Source organism: Tribolium madens, unplaced genomic scaffold (assembly GCF_015345945.1).
Source record: "Tribolium madens isolate multiple individuals breed KSU strain unplaced genomic scaffold, Tmad_KSU_1.1 Scaffold_91;HRSCAF=231;Tcas5.2_LG7, whole genome shotgun sequence".
In the NCBI taxonomy this organism is placed as follows: domain Eukaryota; kingdom Metazoa; phylum Arthropoda; class Insecta; order Coleoptera; family Tenebrionidae; genus Tribolium; species Tribolium madens.
Genome location: NW_025401063.1, coordinates 10,880,213 through 10,898,044, shown reverse-complemented (window position 1 = coordinate 10,898,044; position 17,832 = coordinate 10,880,213). Strand labels below are relative to the sequence as shown.

At 35.0% G+C, this 17,832-nt stretch overlaps 4 protein-coding genes across 9 annotated transcripts; 2 read left to right on the top strand and 2 right to left on the bottom strand.

Annotated features, from left to right (window-relative positions):
* The first annotated feature begins 111 nt into the window (after window positions 1-111).
* Window positions 112-5,080, top strand: LOC123010441 (probable phospholipid-transporting ATPase IIB). Of its 2 annotated transcripts, none has more exons than XM_044407334.1 (11): window positions 112-438; window positions 805-1,063; window positions 1,112-1,516; window positions 1,784-1,886; window positions 1,941-2,148; window positions 2,196-2,569; window positions 2,622-2,878; window positions 2,931-3,107; window positions 3,190-4,008; window positions 4,060-4,402; window positions 4,453-5,080. In XM_044407334.1, the coding sequence occupies exons 1-11, from the start codon at window positions 290-292 to the stop codon at window positions 4,584-4,586; spliced, it is 3,228 nt and encodes a 1,075-aa protein (XP_044263269.1). In that variant the 5' UTR covers window positions 112-289; the 3' UTR covers window positions 4,587-5,080. The 2 variants fall into 2 exon arrangements, with proteins under 2 accessions (XP_044263269.1, XP_044263270.1); XM_044407335.1 differs by lacking the exon at window positions 112-438 and adding an exon at window positions 575-755.
* A 382-nt stretch (window positions 5,081-5,462) lies between these two features.
* On the top strand, window positions 5,463-7,344 carry LOC123011348 (proteasomal ubiquitin receptor ADRM1). 2 transcript variants are annotated; one of them, XM_044408742.1, is made up of 7 exons: window positions 5,463-5,620; window positions 5,851-5,972; window positions 6,022-6,248; window positions 6,303-6,508; window positions 6,573-6,832; window positions 6,883-7,034; window positions 7,082-7,344. In XM_044408742.1, exons 2-7 carry the CDS (start codon window positions 5,867-5,869, stop codon window positions 7,304-7,306), a joined length of 1,176 nt encoding a protein of 391 aa, XP_044264677.1. In that variant the 5' UTR covers window positions 5,463-5,620; window positions 5,851-5,866; the 3' UTR covers window positions 7,307-7,344. The 2 variants fall into 2 exon arrangements, with proteins under 2 accessions (XP_044264677.1, XP_044264676.1); XM_044408741.1 differs by having other exon boundaries at window positions 6,561-6,832.
* Window positions 7,302-8,567, bottom strand: LOC123011349 (N-glycosylase/DNA lyase). The gene is made up of 3 exons (XM_044408743.1): window positions 8,299-8,567; window positions 7,454-8,249; window positions 7,302-7,397 (listed from the first exon to the last, which is right to left on the bottom strand). Exons 1-3 carry the CDS (start codon window positions 8,388-8,390, stop codon window positions 7,350-7,352), a joined length of 936 nt encoding a protein of 311 aa, XP_044264678.1. The 5' UTR covers window positions 8,391-8,567; the 3' UTR covers window positions 7,302-7,349.
* Window positions 8,568-8,613: 46 nt separating this feature from the next.
* Window positions 8,614-14,634, bottom strand: LOC123011347 (fatty acyl-CoA reductase wat-like). Of its 4 annotated transcripts, XM_044408737.1 has the most exons (11): window positions 14,541-14,634; window positions 14,409-14,493; window positions 13,822-13,873; window positions 10,321-10,525; window positions 10,023-10,271; window positions 9,827-9,972; window positions 9,672-9,781; window positions 9,428-9,620; window positions 9,305-9,375; window positions 9,081-9,261; window positions 8,614-9,021 (listed from the first exon to the last, which is right to left on the bottom strand). In XM_044408737.1, exons 4-11 carry the CDS (start codon window positions 10,516-10,518, stop codon window positions 8,676-8,678), a joined length of 1,494 nt encoding a protein of 497 aa, XP_044264672.1. In that variant the 5' UTR covers window positions 10,519-10,525; window positions 13,822-13,873; window positions 14,409-14,493; window positions 14,541-14,634; the 3' UTR covers window positions 8,614-8,675. The 4 variants fall into 4 exon arrangements, with proteins under 4 accessions (XP_044264672.1, XP_044264671.1, XP_044264673.1 ...); XM_044408736.1 differs by lacking the exons at window positions 13,822-13,873; window positions 14,409-14,493; window positions 14,541-14,634 and adding exons at window positions 13,194-13,300; window positions 13,361-13,513; XM_044408738.1 differs by lacking the exons at window positions 13,822-13,873; window positions 14,409-14,493; window positions 14,541-14,634 and adding an exon at window positions 13,922-13,949.
* Window positions 14,635-17,832: the final 3,198 nt, after the last annotated feature.

Here is a 17,832-nt window from a genome sequence, read left to right as displayed (position 1 = left end):
ACGTTTGAATATATAAATTTTATTTACTTGCTGATATCTAAAATTATCTTTTTTATTTGATTTTGTACCTACAAGTAGCCAACTTCAGTCTACAAAGTTACTATGGAGAAAAGTGTAAAGTGGTAAATCTGTCAAGTTTATTGTGAACTGCTAAAAATAGTAAAAAATGTTACAATTGTTGCGTTAAGTGGCTTGAAAAGGTTTCATCGAAGTCGAGTTGTTCAAACTGATAATAAATTAGTCAAACTGTGGAAGCGCAATGTGAGGTTATGATGCAAAAATTTTGGGCATGGAATTCCCTCTGCAAGATTTTGACATCGACCAAGAAACCGATTTTTTATTAGGGAATCAATCGAGTCATGGGAATGAAATGGAGATTCAAACTAAAAATAATCGTAGTCCTAAAAGACGTAGAAGCATAGGAGCCGTTCTTTGCAGGTAAAAACCCACACAATTTGTTCTGTGTCAATTAACGTTTGTGAATTACACATAATTTGTTTACAAATAGCCGGTTTATCTAATTTTCTGTAAAACTTTTTAAATTTCGCGCTCCAAATCATGCGCATAATTTTGACATTTTCTATCCAAATGTCAAAAATATTTGTTTTGATAAGGCAGAATAAAGAATAATGTGAATTTGCGCGTCTCAAATACCGCTCCGCGATGGATAATGTCGAAACTCAAAGCAATTTAACCAAAACTTCCAAAGAAGACATTCCACTAATCACTAAATCGTATAAAGAACCATTATGGAGGTACACATTACGGTAAAACCCCTCTAATGACTAATCCTATTCTTTCCAGTTGTTGGTGCTCCATTTTCCGGAAATGTTGTGGCCCCCGCGAACTCAAGCCCCGGAAAATTATGCTAGGGAGTCAAACCCCCGGCCAATTTCCCGCCAACGCCATCAGAAACCAAAAATACAACATCATAACATTTCTTCCGTTGGTTCTCTACCAGCAATTCAAGTTTTTTCTAAACTTGTACTTTCTCATAATGGCAACGTCTCAATTTGTGCCCGACATTCGAATAAGCTACTTGTACACCTACTGGATCCCTCTGGTAAGTCTCATATACAACCCCACTAGCCCATTTTTAATGATTTCTCAGTGTTTTGTACTCACGGTCACAATTTGCCGCGAGGCCATTGACGATTTAAGGAGATACAAACGCGACCAAGAGGTCAATAACCAAAAATGCAAAAGGTTGCTCAATGACAGGAATAAGCCCTTCGAAATCGTCGCGGCTCATAAATTACGCGTTGGTGACCTCATTATTGTGGATAAGGATGAGAGAGTACCCGCAGATTTGGTTCTTTTAAGAACCTCTGAAAGCAGCGGCGCAGTTTTTGTTAGGACTGATCAGTTGGATGGAGAGACCGACTGGAAGTTGAGACTGGCGGTTCCCACGACCCAAAAACTTGCTACTGATCATCAACTATTTGAAATCAGCGCGAAGATATACGCAGAGAAGCCTCAAAAGGACATTCATTCGTTTATAGGGACTTTTAGTAGAGTAAGTAGAATTTGAATAATTATGGCCTTCAAAAGTCCGGAAATTGGTGACGTGAATTCAGCTTAAATCATTATGGTAATAAAAATAAACAGAATTTTAAATGGCAATAAATAACATTTAATCCTAGATTTTATATGCTTTTGTATTATTTCACGGATTTAAAAATCTGTGAGAATTTTTATTACCCATTACTACTTACTTCTAAGTGTTTTTCCGCTTGGAGGCTCAAAAAATATTTCTCAATAAAATTATGATTTCTCCTTCCAGTTAGATTCACTGAATTCGGATGAAAGTCTAGACTTGGAAAACACACTTTGGACCAATTGCGTAATCGCCTCTGGCCAGGCTTTGGGGGTGGTCATCTACACAGGTAATTCAGTTCCCGCTTCTCCGAATTCCTATCAACCCGGAAAATAAATTTCAGGTCCCGAAACGCGATCTGTTATGAACAATTCAACGCCTCGTTCCAAAGTTGGTCTTTTAGACATTGAAGTAAACACAATAACGAAATTACTTTTTGTCGCCGTAATCGCTCTCGCTTTGATCATGATGGCTCTAAAAGGATTTGGAGGCCCCTGGTACCGATATTTGTTCCGGTTTATTTTACTTTTCTCATATATAATTCCAATCAGGTACTGATTTTATTTTGTTTTAACGTCTTTAATTGTTTTAAAAAAAGTTTGAGAGTGAATTTGGAGTTGGGCAAGTCGTTCTACTCGTGGGCCATTGGCAAAGACCCGAACATGGCCGGAACCGCGGTTCGGTGCACGACAATACCTGAAGAATTAGGGAGGATTTCGTATCTCTTAACCGACAAAACGGGGACTCTAACTCAAAATTCGATGGTGTTAAAACGACTTCATTTGGGAACTGTCAGTTACGCGGCTGATAGTTTTGAGGAATTGAGTGCCACCCTCAAATCGACTTATTTAGGTAGCGACACGACTTCTTCAAAAACTAAGTTTCGCAGATCTGAAAATACGAGAATTAGAGATGCCGTTCAAGCATTGGCTTTGTGTCACAATGTAACTCCGGTTTATGAAAACAACGAAGGTATAACAGTTTTTTTCAACACCATATGGATAATAATAAACGGTAAAATTAGATTCAGGTTCGATAACGTCTGAAGCGGAAGCCGATCAACATTTGCAAATTGGAGGAAAACAAGTGGTTTCGTATCAAGCGTCAAGCCCCGATGAGGTCGCTTTGGTGCAATGGACCCAAGAAGTGGGTCTAGCTCTCAGTCGACGAGATCTCTCTTCTATGCAACTAAAGGGGCCCGATGGTCGGCATTATGATTACACGATTTTGCAGGTGTTTCCGTTTACAAGCGAAACGAAACGGATGGGAGTTATAGTCAAAGTTTGTCCAGGAAGCAATTTTTAAATTTTATGATTTATTTTGATTTTTGTAGGACTTACAAACTGGCGAAATAATTTTCTATTTAAAAGGTGCTGATGTTGTGATGTCGCCAATTGTACAATACACAGATTGGTTAGATGAAGAAGTGGGCAATATGGCTAGAGATGGGTTGAGGACGTTGGTGGTGGCTCGCAAAATGCTAACTGAGGAACAGTATTCAGATTTTGAGGTAAGTACGGCCTTAAACTGGGCACAATTAACAATAATTAAGCGAAAAGCAACAAATAATTATCTTCAATTTTTCACTAAAGAGCCGCTACAATGCCGCCCGCCTTTCCGTGACTGATCGCGTGTCACGCGTGGCCCAGGTAGTCGAATCTCTCGAACGTGAAATGGAGCTTCTCTGTATCACCGGTGTCGAAGACAAGCTCCAAGACAACGTTCGACCTACCTTAGAACTTCTCCGCAACGCCGGCATCAAAATCTGGATGCTCACCGGCGACAAGCTCGAAACGGCCACTTGCATCGCGAAAAGCTCACGTCTCGTTTCTCGCACACAAGGTCTTCACATCCTCAAAAAAGTGGTTACACGAACCGACGCCCATCTCGAACTCAACGCCTTCCGACGAAAACAAGACTGTGCCCTTGTGATAAGCGGCGATAGTCTCGAGGTGTGTCTCTCTTACTACCAACCCGAATTTATGGAGTTGGCGACGGCAGCCCCCGCCGTTGTGTGCTGCAGGTGTTCGCCGACGCAAAAGGCGCAAGTGGTGCAGTTGATACAAAAACATACGGGAAAGCGAACAGCAGCTGTGGGGGATGGAGGAAATGATGTCAGTATGATCCAACAAGCTGATGCAGGGATCGGGATTGAGGGTAGAGAAGGGAAGCAGGCCAGTCTGGCCGGAGATTTCAGTATTCGGCAGTTTTCGCATTTGGCGAATTTGCTGCTCGTTCATGGGAGGAGGTCGTATAAGAGGTCGGCGAGTTTGGCACAGTTTGTCATTCATCGCGGGTTGATTATTTCGACAATGCAGGCCGTTTTTAGTAGTGTTTTTTATTTGAGTTCAGTTGCATTGTACCAAGGATTTTTGACGGTGGGGTATGCTACAGTGTATACCATGTTTCCGGTATGTAAACCAACCCCAATATACTCTCATTGTAATAAGTATTTGTTATAGGTATTTAGCTTAGTCTTGGACCAGGACGTTAGTGCCGAAATCGCATTAACCTACCCAGAATTATATAAAGAGTTAGCAAAAGGCCGGAGTTTGTCATACAAGACATTTTTTATGTGGGTCTTGATATCAATATACCAAGGAGGGGTGATAATGTACGGCGCTTTGCTTTTGTTTGAAGATGAGTTTATTCACATAGTGGCGATAAGTTTTTCGTCTTTGATTTTGACGGAGTTGATCATGGTGGCCTTGAATATAAGGACGTGGCACTATTTGATGATTCTAGCCGAACTCATTTCTCTCGTGTTGTATCTTTTGTCATTGATTGTTTTACATGACTATTTCGGTGAGTTTTTGAAAAACAAAAGATAAATCATGATGTTGTTTATGTTTCAGATTCTGAGTTTATTCGGACGAAAGATTTTATTTGGAAAGTATTAGTGATAACATTGATTTCGTGCTTGCCTCTTTATATTTTGAAATTTTTGAGGAAGAAATTTTCGCCGCCGAGTTACAGCAAGTTATCGTGAATTTTCGTCATTGTGATAAGTTCGTTTGCATTTCTCTTTTCGAGTGAGAAGTTGGATTATGTTCAGATTTGCTTTATTTTTATTTTTTTTATAGAGAAAAATTTATATTAGACGAGTAACTAGTTCCTGTTTATTTCAGTTAGTTTTATTAATATTTATTTTCTTTGTTATTACTAGTGATAAGTCGAAATATCGCATAACTATTTTTGTGATAATTTTCACAGTGACGCTAATAGGCATAGATTAATAACAAAGAAATAATCACTGATAGTCTAACAATATTTTTGATTGTATTTATTTTGATTCAGTTTTTTTTTTTTTTCTAAATTATTTGTTTGAGGAATGCAAATCACATACTACTACCCAAGTCAATGAATGTATTTTATTTTGTTAAATATTACAATATTCATGTTAGAATATTTTATTAACTAACTTTCATATTATTGTTAATTTAATAACTAAATGTAAATTATTAATATATTCTACTTATTTAATGTTTGTTTTCATCACCTTTTTTTTTCTCTCTATTACGCACTTTTATTTTTTTAACGCATAGAAAAGATATTTAATTAAATAATACTATTATTGTAAGAGTAAGAGCGAAATAAAATTGTGTGCTTTTAGGAAACCACGATTAATTATTATTATTTTATTTTATTTAATTTTATCTTATTTTATTTTGTTTTATTGGCCTTGGCTGCTTTGCCGAACGCCTTTCACTTTACCCCTACTTCGCGGCCGGCAGTAATGCGACATGCGATAGATGGACGAAAAATTTTGAGGCGATGTAATAAAAGTTTCACTTAATAACAAAAAAGTTTTGAAAAAAAATTTGATTTGAATGTCGGTCATTTGGCGCGTCAATGGAAGTGTCACAAGTCCCAACCACCTCATTTTGACATATCTCTCATTTTTAGTCATTGATAAACGTCATTTGCATTTGTGTATTTTGGAAGCGAAACGAGAGAGTGAAAGAAATACCTTATCTCAAACAACTCTTAACATAATTTCAATACTTTTTTTAACTGCAAACCGTAAGTATGCCTTTAAAAATTAGCTAGAAATAAATTTTATATATTTACTCAAAAAAAGTGAATATTTTTATTCTGTTGCTTTTGATTATACAGTGATCTTAATCTTTAGTATTTTGGTGTATTTAACGAAATATTTACATCTGTTTATCGTATCTAAATCTAAAACGTATTTTAAATTAAGAAATAATAATTGTCTTGTCATCATTCCCTAACCTCACTTTTTCATCTAGAACAAAACACAGCAAAATGCCTGCTGGAGGTGCATTATTCGGCAGTGCCGCTACAGGACCTGGCTCCACCGGCGGTAACAAACACTTGGTTGAAGTACGAGCGGGTAAAATGAATTTGAAAGGTAGATATAAAAAATCTCCGATAAGCCCCCATACTCACATTTGTGTTAGGCCGCATGGTATACCCCGACAAACGCAAGGGGCTTCTCTATGTGTACCAAAGCGAAGATTCTTTAATGCATTTTTGTTGGCAAGACCGCACCAGCGGTATTGTTGAAGACGACCTTATAATTTTCCCTGATGATTGCGAATACATCAAGGTACCCCAGTGCACCACTGGGAGAGTCTATTTGTTGAAATTCAAGTCGTCGAATCGCAAATTCTTCTTTTGGTTACAAGTACGCCTTTAAATTCTTTCACATTAATTTTACATAAAAATATTTTAATTTTAGGAGCCCCGAACTGATAAGGACGATGACAACTGCAAACGCATTAACGAGTTATTAAACAACCCTTCTAGCGCAGTCCAGTCGTCGCAATCCCCAGATCAGGATTTGCAGTCCTTGTTTAATAACATGTCCCAATCCCAACTCATGCAATTATTTGGCAGTGGTGTAGGCCAGATGGGGGGGCTGTCTAGTCTCTTGGGGACGATCAGGTAACGTATCCCTGATTGTGTTTACTGGTGCAGTAAAAATTGTAACGGTTAGGGGCCCCAACAGCGGAAGTGCTCGCACTAACACTACTCCCGCTATTACCCATCGTACTACCGTGCCAAGCACTCCAACCACCAACACCACCACCACAACCGTGAGCCAATCTCCGGCCACTCCGCAAACAACTACAGCCCCTTCGGTAGCTCCTGGAGCCCCCCGAGCGAACCGATCATCAGATTCGTCATGTGGGCATAAAATTCAATTGTCGGACTTGCAGAATTTTTTGCAAGGGATTTCCCCAATTCAAAGCTCATCTCAACAGTCTGGTACTTAAAACAATCTAATTTTAAAAAAATTGTTAAAAAAACATTTTTAGTTGATTTATCGACTGCCCTGACAGCTGAAGGATTACCTGGGATTTTAAATAATCCGGATGCTATTCAAGCCCTGCGAAATCATTTGCCAGCAGTTGAGGGTGACCCCCAGGAAGCCTTGCGAGCAACACTGAATTCACCTCAATTTCAACAAGTGATTAAGTTTTAGAAACAAAATTTTGTTCTAATTGAGTTTTTTAGGCCGTCTCCCAGTTTTCTAGCGCTTTGGAGTCGGGTCAATTGGGGCCGGTTGTGTCCCAACTAGCGGTAAACCCAGAGGCGGTCGCGGCGGCGGCACAAGGAAATATGCAAGACTTCATGAAAGCCTTGGAAAAAAATGAAGACAACTCGCCAAAAGATGAGGATAAGGAAAAGAAAAGCGAGAAAAAAGAGGATAAAGATGATGATCAAATGCAAACTGATTAAACTGTATTGAAGTTTATTGAATAAAATTTTAAAATGTATGAATTTAGTTTTCGCCGGTTTGGAATTTTTTCAAATCAGCGCAAAAAAGGACCTAAAAATACAATGTAATTTCATTTAAGCACTTTTTAGTAATTTATTATCACTTACTGTGTGTGCCCAACCTGCCAGAGGTCCGTACAGATCCCGAAAATGGTCTCCAATGTCCTTATAAATTTTTGTTGTGACTGTTTTGCGTTTTGGTAAATGCGGCATGTAAAATTTTCGTGCGATTTGGTAAACATGCGTATCGATAGGTATTGTCCCTAAGTGCCCCAAAGACATCAAGCAAATGCAGTCCGCCACTTTGGGGCCAATCCCAGCCAACGTCATTAATTTATTTCTCGATTCCTCATATGGCAACTTTTTTAAATCGTCAAGCCATTTTTCGCCGCCTTCCTTCATTATTAATTTCGCTGACTCGCTTATGTATTTAGCCCTGTAACCAAAACCTTCCTTTTTCAAAACCGATTCGACTTTAACATCGGCTAGAGAATCAATTGTCGGAAATGAATAATACGTTTGGCCTTCAAGTTCGCAAATTTTTTTCCCATAAAATTTTGCAAGTTTTTCAACCATTCCCGTAATACGGCTTATATTATTGTTAGATGAACAAATAAACGAGAATATGTTTTCAACAACGTCTTGCTTGAGAATACGAATGCCGTAAAACTGAGACGCTGCTTTTTCAAAAATGGGGTCTTTGGAGGACCACTCGGTGAATTTTTGTTTCAAATCTAAGTTTAATTGGAAATAATTAGATAAAAGATTATTGTAAAATTCTTCGTTATTATCTGAACCGTACACTTGGTATAAAATACTATCATCGGTTTGTTTTAAAACCCAAACATGGTTTGAAAAAACTCCAATCCATTTTTTTTCACCTTCGACTTCTAGGAACTTCCATCTAGATAAGAATTGTAGAATTTCGAACCTGAGAAACTTTTTACACCCACCTGAAACTTTGGCCCCCATTTAAGGTGCCCGAAAGCTGCAATTGTTCTTTCTGGCAAATTAACTTGAACCATGTTTGCTTCGTTTTGAGCATATTTTGAGGTTAGAGTTTTTTTCGAAATGAATAATTGATCACTATTAAATTAACTTGGAAAGGAAATTATATCGAATTTCCCTTATTAGAGTAATAGATAATCAACACCTGAGTTTAACAATAATATTTAAGTTTTCAACACTAAATTATTTTCCCGCGCACCTATCGTCTTTTTTCGGAGAGTCGTAAAATCCGAAAATGAGTATGTCCGAAATGTCAGAATCGGACAATGGGCCAGTTTCTTACTTAAAATATTTATTTACTGAAAGTAATATTCCATTTAAATTAGAAATTACATATAAAACACAATTGGAAAATCTTGTAACATAAATACAACAATAAAACACAAAAAGCATAGTGGACGACGGCAAGTACTCTAATCTTTTTTCTCCCATAAGGCAAATTTTCTAATTTTTCTTTTAACAAATGTAGTCGTCCATGTTTAATCGATAATTTCCACAACTGTGTCCAATTCAAAGACATAAGTTCAAATTTGAACAACTCGTGATCTTTTTCATTCATTCTAGACCATAAAGCTTCAACATTATGATAATCAAACGTCCATGTGTTTGTAGTAAAATAGGACAAAAGCAGTAACAGTTTACTAATTTTGCGCATTTGTTGCACCGCCCTGAAAAGTATCATTTATTATTTTTTAATATAATATAAAAAGTCAAATTTGTTACTAACATTGTTTTTCTACCGAAACATATTAGAATAAAATCGGCAAAGTATGCGAGTAATGTATGTTGAAAGAAAGCACGGATTTTGTACCAATGCTTACAACTCACAACTGTAAATAAAGGAAACCAAACCATGTTGCTGAGAGGGTAATCCCATTTTATTTTGTGTACCAGGGCCTCATACCTACCTAAGAAAAAATAATAAAAACAAAAAACAATAAGAAATATTACCAAGAGTTTCAGTATTTTCAGGTGGGGGGACATGATTATAAATAGCAATTTTATTTTCCTTCTCAGGGGACCTTAAACACATATTTAGCCAAAACATTATAAAAAAAACATGTAAATCCTTACTTAGGTTGCATTAAATCCCAAATACTAGCCATCATTAAATTAACCACATAATCACATGGTACAACATGCATAGGATTATTTGGCTTACCAGGCATAACCTTTATAGCCCCTAGTAGCATCCCCACAGCGATCCCTATCAATCCGTAAAAATTATCACTCCATGCTGTTATTGGTTCTTTTACAGTAGGCACAACTATAAAAGAGTTGAAAAAAATATTGTATGCGAGGCAAATATTTCTATTACTTATGCAAGGTCGAACAACTGCCACCGGTAAATCACCGCTTTCTCTCTTAAGTAAATCTTCACTGATACATTTGGTGAAAACATAAGTATTAGGCCACGTTTTCAGCAAGCTACAACTCGAAATACAATGTGTCCCAAAAATTTGAACATTTTACCTTGGAGTCATCCCATTTAAAACATCCTCGTCGACACTTTCAACAAGGGTTAATAAATTTTCCGCTTTCATTCCGGGTTCGTAGAAATCTTCCCTAATGTGAGAGTGAGGACAGTTTGAATACACCGTAGATACATAAAGAAATGCCTAAAAAAGAAGTTTTCTGATAAAATTGTATTTTTTCACAGTTTGATTACTTTTAATCGAGTTATTTCTTTGGCCAACTCTAGCACTTCCTTCATGGCTCTAACATTAGCATAAGCAGCGAGTTTTAAAGATTGGTCAAACTTAACATTTGCCGCTGCGTGTACGAATATCGTCACTTCACGTTTCAAAATTTCCCGTTCTTGTGCCGAAATATCCAAGCCAACTTTTTCGCAGTCTCCACTTATCAATTTGATTTTTTCGTGAAAGTTGGGCCATTTGGATTTGAGAGGTTCGAAGCACTGGAAAACATTTTTTTAAAGAATGTATTTGAAAAAGAGCTAAACTTACAGAAAAATTAAAAATGTCTTGGATTCGTTCACTTGGTGTTTTGTTTTGTTTTGGACGCACAAAAATGTAAATTGCATTTACGTCAGGACAAATACTTAACAATTTAGCTAAGAACACTTTGCCGATGAAGCCTGAACCTCCGGTTAGAAAAATCGTTTGATTTTTGAACGATTCAACGATCTGGCTTTGGATGTCCATGCTGCTTCTGGAAAAGTTGAATTAAAAGTGGTTTTTGTTTGAAAAGTACTGTTTTGAACTCCTGCATAATTTATAATGTAAACGTCTATTGGGCGCATTATAAAATCTAAGTATCATTCTTGTACTTTGCATACAATGAGCAATCCGAAATGAGATTTTTTAACACACTGTAACGTTTTTGTACAGTATTTATATTTAATTTTTATAAATTACGAGAGAAATAAAATGTTTGTAACATTATACAGACTAGGTATATTTCCCTCACAAAATTCTACTCAATTAAATCTTTCAAATTTTTGAGATTATTACAATCAAATTCAAATTACACGATAATTCAGCAAGTTATCGCCAATCTGAATTATACACCATAATTCAGCACGTGTACAAATTATCATTAAATTTGCCCGAGTGCAAATTACACGATAATTCAGCACGTGTGCAAGTTATTGCCAATTAATTGCATGTGTGCAAATTATCATTAAATTTGCCCGTGTGATAAATTACGGCGAATCTGATTGGATGACATATTTTGTATTATTTTTTTTTAATTTGTCATAATGAAAATATTGTTTTTGCAAATTCTGTTCGGAAAATAGCCTGCAAAATACCCCTCGTGCATACCAAACTGATTCTAATTTTCTTGAGTGTACTTCGTGCACTCGACAAAATTAGCGACAATTTGGCGCGCACTGGGGGTATTACTATTGAGAATTTTATTTATTATTGCATAATATTTTTGTGATATAAAAAAAGTGAATAAAGTCTGTTTTTTCTTTAAATGGAAATCAAAATTTTGGTAGCAGATTGTCTCCATAGCCACAAATTTTGTTTGCTCTTTGTTTTTGTCCCTAGAAGTTAAAAAAAAATTATGGTTGTTTTCAAATTGATGTGTTGTCAAAATTTTGACTTTTATGAATCTTGTGTGCTCTTTGAGAGCGCTATAATTGAACGCTATAATTGAATTGACAGACATCATTACCTAAGGTCTAAACAGGGCCGTAACCAGGATTTTATTTCGGGGGGGGTTTCTTGTTGGTCCATGAAAATGAAATGAAAGAAGACGGATTATAAAAAGCAAAAATCTCTAAGTACACGTTTTTATTTTAAATTGAAATAAGAGATCCTAATTAAACATAAAAAAATACAAATTAACTCACAAAAGAAACAAAAAATAAAATAAATTTTTAATATTTTTTTATTGTTACAAATTTAAATAGGAGATGAATATTCATTTTTAAAACAAAAATTTTCTATGAACATATATCGAAAAATGCTACGCAAAGGGTGCGTCTTTTAATAGGTTTTTTTTCAATATTTCCGAAATCATTTTTAAAAAAATTTCAAAATTTGCTACAGATGATAACTTTTATACACCTAAACAAGTACAAAAATAAAATGTTGAAATTTTTAATTAGGTGCTTCCTAAACTAGATGGGATTAGGGTAAAAATTTACTCTAACTATTTTTTCTGTGGTTTCTTGCCACTTTCAGCAACAAAATTTCATAGTTTTTCATAAAAAAAGGTCTTTTGTGTTTTTCCGATACAATTTACGGATTTTTTGTAAAAATCGGTTTAAAAATTTATGTTACAGACCATAAACAGCATAAAAATTAAAAATTAAATTTGTTTTACCGTTTAGGACGCCCCTGATTAAAAATTTTGTTATTTGGCATTTGTTTGGGTGTACACTTCTATTCAAAAAAAGCGTACACGTATTGAGGACTATTGTAAATGGGATATATTAATTAATCGTTTCCAAGAAAACGTATTACTGACATTTTGTATGTCAAATGTGTGAAAATTGCTTTCGCTTGCTTTTTATAATTGAATTATGCAACGACAAACAATATCATTGACAAGAGCGTAGTCATTACTAATAAGTTGGAAGATGGGTGGTCTAGGCATAAAAAAACTGCTGAAGCAAATCTCTGAGAAATACATCGATGAAATCCAGCTATCAGTAACGTTTTAATTATGGTTTCTAAGTAACAACGATTAAAAGATAAGTTTACAATATTACAATCCAGCCAAAATTGGGCTCACTACTTACTACGCTTTTTTTTTGAATAGAAGTGTACATATAAAGGTGCCAAATTTTGTAATTTTATCTATTCTGAAATATTAGGAAAATCCCTTTAAACAACGTACCTTTTTTAGGGGGTGTAACTCCTTTTCTTGGCATTTTTCAAAACACTTTTATCTTAAAATTAAATATTCTATTAACTATTTAAATTTGTACCTAACAATAAAAATGAAACACTGTATAATTAACACATGAAAAATTAATACACAAAAATTTAAAATTAACTCATTAAAATAACAAAAAAACTAAATTTTTAACACTTATAACACTATATAACAAAGTGTTCAGCATTTCGGGGGGGGTTTGAACCCCCTAAACCCCCCCCCCTTGGGTACGGCCCTGGGTCTAAAGACAGAATTCAGTGCTAATAATTTTGTATGTAAGTATACCTACAATGTTGTGTACAAAAATGAGGTTCTTGCTACAGAAAGTTTGAAGAAAAAGGATGTGTATAGAGGAAAAAGTTATTTAACAAAAGATACAAGTAGGTATTATGACGACTGGCAAGAAATTTTGTGTAATTTATTGAAATGAGCTCAAAGTTGGTGCATTTTATAAATTCTTCTTCAGCTTTAGTTTCAAAATTCTTACTTTTTCAACTCGTTCCTCAAAAACGATGCACAAGACATTAATTTAATTGCGTTCTTTCCGAGGTTCTTTCTCATTCATGTTTATCTTGTATTCTTCTCAATTTCCTGCTAAAAATTGAGAATGTTTAGCAAAACTGCATTACAAATTGCGTCTACATTTTAACGGACCCTTTTTCTAACTTCCTGCTTGCGAACTATTCGTTTCCAAATTTCTAAAAACTGTTAACAGTACCGCGAATTTGTTCCTTTCTTGGTGTTTTGCCTCTAGATTTTCTTAGACGATTTTTTGTGTTGACGTAATGACATTGTTTTTAAATTAATTCAAAAAACCGGAACTGCCAACTTCCTTTATTAAAATTACCATGAATAATGAATTTACTAGTGGTGCCAACGTTAAGACTGTTTGGCATTTCCATTTAAAAAAAACAGACTTTACATAAATGTGTTTAGTGGCGAACAAAAATCATTTAAAAGTCATTTTGTGTAGCCTGCACTTAATTGTCATAACTCATATACATACATCTATTTTAAAAAACGGGAAATTAAATTTTTCCAAATGTAAATTTGGTTCTAGTTGACAATTGTCAATTTGACAATACTTCTATCAATATCATTAAATTTATACCAACTTGTGCAATGCCGCATTTAAGTGAAGTAGAGGAAACCAGAATCGTCGCTCACCTGGAAAATAAAATATTTTAACCTATTTTTAATAAAACACGTTCACACCATGAAAAAATTGAAAAGAAACTCTAAATTTTTTGACATTTTCCGTTTTTTTTTTTGTATGTAGCTGTAACTGTCCAATACACTGGCGGACACGGAATTTTGGACGATTTGTCATTCGACTGACATAAAAATGTAAAACTACTAAAACGAGCATTAGGCAACTAACCCCACTTTCGGTTTTTGTAATTTTTATCCTAACAGCTAGAGAAAGAATGATAACAAATCAATATAATTTATTGAACTTACATAAAAACACGTATTATTATATTATTGTTTCGAAAAATCTACGTCAAAAATAAATTTCAACTAAAACTTTAATTAGGAGGCACTAGATAAAACGTAAAATTTTGTTTTTAAAAAATTCGTTGAATTTTTTTGACGGATTCGGTCTTATTGGCTAATTTAAAAAAAATGTCTCTTGTGATATTTTTGTACGTCGCACCGTTTTGCGAAATTTTACTTTTAAATACTCAGTTTGAATACTTACTAAATTCGTTTACGTCAGATTTATTTAATTTTGATGCTGTGTCATTCTTTATAGACTATAAACAATAGTACGACATGACTAAAGTCTAAAATCATTCATAATACGGTTAACTTTTACATATGGTTTTCATACAGAGTGAACAGTTGATCCAAACTGATGTCAAGGCTTTTACACTTAGTGACGTTACTCAGAGTTAATAGTTGTAGCTCGCAGGATCCTTGAGAATTAAAATCTTGGAGAGACGTTTGTTCGCATAGGAATCTTCCGGAAGTCATCTTTAGCCAGGAATCACTCGAAAATAAGAAGTACAATTTATTCATTGCCAAATATTTTGACTTTGGTATTATTACCCGGAACTGCATGACTACTTTTCCGGACAGGGACTGAGTACAAGTGATAAATTTCGAATTCCTAGGGGAGAGCAATTGGGGAGGACTAAATATTAAAAAAAAAATTATAACTGTCAATTTCGTGATTTTTTCGAATACCAAAATATTTTCGAAAATTAATTTCATAGGAAATTGGTCTTTCCCTAATTTTGATTCTATTAGTCTAAGTTCGTCAAAGAAATCAGAAGGCCTTATTATAATGGGATGCATCATTCTTCAATATCTTGAAGAATTAAATTAAGAATTTCGTACATTGATAATTGATGTCGTTAATAAAAACAGAATCTTCTCTATACGCTGCCCTTTTTTACAATGGATCCAACTTGGTTTATTTTTCTCCCTAGTATTTTTTCGTTATGGACTATTTGTTGGATTGTAACATTAAATTTATTGATCAATCTGACAGATAGCGAATTTTGATTCTTTATACTGGTCGCCAAATTATTTTGATTATTTTTTAACTCCTGAATTATTTTTTCAAGTCCTTCCCCATCAGATGCGTCTAAATTTCCCGTCACAGCTTTAAATACTGATCCCAAGCCGTTGATGAGACCTCTTTTAATTCGATTGGATTGTGGTAATATATCTCTCAATTTTTCAGTAGTTTTTTGTTCCGTAAATCCAAAATTTTTAAGTAGTTTAATGTATCGTTTAAATATCCTTCATAGAGGTTTACCAAACTTACTAATTTTGAACATTTTAGTGAAGTTAATTCAAAAATTATGAGTTGAAAGTCATAATAATATATGACGCTATGGCCATAGTCTTTAATTTTAGCCGTTCCTAGTTTAACAGGAATTAATCCTATATTATTTTCTAAATTTCGCACTATCACCTTCGGATGGGCATCCGCAAAGATGACCGGTAACCTGAAAAAAATATTTGAATGAGTTTAATTAAAATTTATAAGTTTCTTTTAAAGGACGTTCTAAATTATCCATGTGAATTTTACTCTGTTCCTCAGTTACTATATTTTTTTGTTCAATATTACTTGATTTTAATTCTGTTGATTTATTAAATTTGTTTGTGTTTTTTTGTCTAAGGTGCTTTTTAATAAAAACCTTTCGTTTTGGTTTAAACCAAAACAGACTAGGTTTGTCACGATCTTTGTTAACCTTGTTTATTCGTTTTTCTGTTTCTTGCGCAAGGTTTTTGTTGATTTTTAAATAAAGAATTTTGGATCGTTCTTTGTGTTGATTTATATAATCGTTTATGAGAATTTTGTCGATTTCTTGATCAAATGGGTCAACTGATATGGCCGTTAATAAGATCTATTGATTTCAACCTAGTTGTTGAGTGTATTGAATGATTGTATACAAAAATTGCATATCTCATTTTCATACTGATGGGTTTTCTTAGGAAACCCCTAGTATTAAGGAGTCGAACATGCTCTCTATAAGGGTGGAATGTAGTCTTTCAACCATTCCGTTAGATTGTGTAAGCTAAGAAGTTATGCAATAACTGAGTTTTGAAATTTTGTTCCGTTGTCTACCGTTATTTATTTTGGAACTCCATGATGTGAGAAAAAGTGTAACAGATTTGTTGAAACTCGTGTTGAAACTCTATTTATCATCCTCTATTTTCTACATTTATTTTATATAGTAGCTGTGTCGTTAGTTACGTCATGTAGTTAGTTGCATTTGTTAATAAATTGAATACATAAGTCTAAAAGCACCTCTTCTTCTTTTTGCCCTTTTTCCTCCAACATACACAGACCTCAACAGGTTATGGGCCCAGATACCCTGAATAACTGAAAAGTTGGAGAATAAGTGGTGTTGTTTTTTGAAAACATAAAGTTTTTTTTTGGTGTAAAAAAAATGGATTTCAAAACACAAATAGAAAAATTAGAAGGTGCGTCAAACTGGAGTAAGTGGCGAAGACAAGTGGAGTTGTTGTTACACCATGAAGTGTTGGAATTAGTAACAGGAGGACAACAGTCACCGTCAGAACCTACCGAGAATAGCACAACAGCAGAGCGTCAAACTTATAGGGCGTTTTATAAGGCAGATGCTTTGGCACAATTAATCCTCGTGGGAGCCATGAACGATCTGAACATAGATCTGACTTCAACATGTGAATCTGCGAAAGAAATTTGGGAGAAATTGTTATCGGTCTACGAACAAAGTTCAGGACGTCTGGACCGGTTAATGGAACAGTTTTTTGGCTGTGAGAAAAATCCTGCAGAAGATATTGCAACTCACATAGCTAGACTTCAGAGGAACTTTCGTGAGATGAACGACGAGCTGMAGAGATTAGCAACTWCAGAGCTTCCAGAAATGTTACTAATGAGTAGAATCATGTCAACGTTACCCACTGAGTATTTTGAGTTTAAAAGTGTTTGGGAGTCCATCCCACTAAAAGAACGAACCATAAATAAACTAACAGAGCGACTACGACTCATTGAGATGCGACTTCCGGGTAAGACAAGCAGCGAAATTGCTTTTGTAGCCAAAAGTGGCACGAAAAAGGCTCAAAATAGTCAAGTGAYAAAAGTTAAAAAATGTTTTAAGTGTCATGAGACGGGACATTTCGCGAAAAACTGTCCGAAGAAAATAACGTCGTGTCCGAAAAAGTTTTCTAATGGTGGCGGTAGTACACGCGTGGAAGGTGACGCGTTTATAGGCGAGTGGGAAAACGCAAAAAATACTGATATGTGGTTAGCAGACTCAGGTGCATCTACTCACATGACAAGTAGTAAAGACATTTTTATTGAATATAAACCTTTTGTTACGCCTAAGTTAGTTCAAATAGGCGACAGTAACAAAATAAAGGCGTATGGAAGTGGCATCATCAACGTGGAAATGCTGATTGGGAAGAAGTGGCTTCAAAACCACTTGGCTGATGTGTGGTTTGTGCCAGGAATCAGCAAAAATCTTTTTTCAATTGGGAAAACAATCAGCAGAGGCTACAAATTCGAAGCCAACAACAAGGGCTGCTACATAAAAAGAAATGGAACTGTGCGCTTAACAGGAAGAAAATTGCCAAGCGGACTTTACGCATTAAATATGCGTGTAAGCACTCCAAAAATCGCAGCT

Excerpts from the sequence above, each read along its gene's own strand:
- LOC123011347 (XM_044408736.1), bottom strand. The coding sequence starts at position 13,267 with ATGAGAAAGAACCTCGGAAAGAACGCAATTAAATTAATGTCTTGTGCA. Across the intron at positions 9,621-9,671 it reads AGTTGTTCGACCTTGCATAA|TTGTGCCTACTGTAAAAGAA; the intron begins GTAATAGAAATA and ends ACTCTTTTATAG. Across the intron at positions 9,262-9,304 it reads TGAAAATACTGAAACTCTTG|GTAGGTATGAGGCCCTGGTA; the intron begins GTAATATTTCTT and ends ATTTTTTCTTAG.
- LOC123011348 (XM_044408741.1), top strand. The coding sequence starts at position 5,867 with ATGCCTGCTGGAGGTGCATTATTCGGCAGTGCCGCTACAGGACCTGGC. Across the intron at positions 6,249-6,302 it reads AATTCTTCTTTTGGTTACAA|GAGCCCCGAACTGATAAGGA; the intron begins GTACGCCTTTAA and ends TTTTAATTTTAG. Across the intron at positions 6,509-6,560 it reads AGTCTCTTGGGGACGATCAG|GGGCCCCAACAGCGGAAGTG; the intron begins GTAACGTATCCC and ends TGTAACGGTTAG.
- LOC123011349 (XM_044408743.1), bottom strand. The coding sequence starts at position 8,390 with ATGCTCAAAACGAAGCAAACATGGTTCAAGTTAATTTGCCAGAAAGAA. Across the intron at positions 8,250-8,298 it reads AATGGGGGCCAAAGTTTCAG|ATGGAAGTTCCTAGAAGTCG; the intron begins GTGGGTGTAAAA and ends ATTCTTATCTAG. Across the intron at positions 7,398-7,453 it reads TGGCAGGTTGGGCACACACA|GTCCTTTTTTGCGCTGATTT; the intron begins GTAAGTGATAAT and ends TTGTATTTTTAG.
- LOC123010441 (XM_044407334.1), top strand. The coding sequence starts at position 290 with ATGGAATTCCCTCTGCAAGATTTTGACATCGACCAAGAAACCGATTTT. Across the intron at positions 3,108-3,189 it reads AACAGTATTCAGATTTTGAG|AGCCGCTACAATGCCGCCCG; the intron begins GTAAGTACGGCC and ends TTTTCACTAAAG. Across the intron at positions 4,009-4,059 it reads CAGTGTATACCATGTTTCCG|GTATTTAGCTTAGTCTTGGA; the intron begins GTATGTAAACCA and ends TATTTGTTATAG.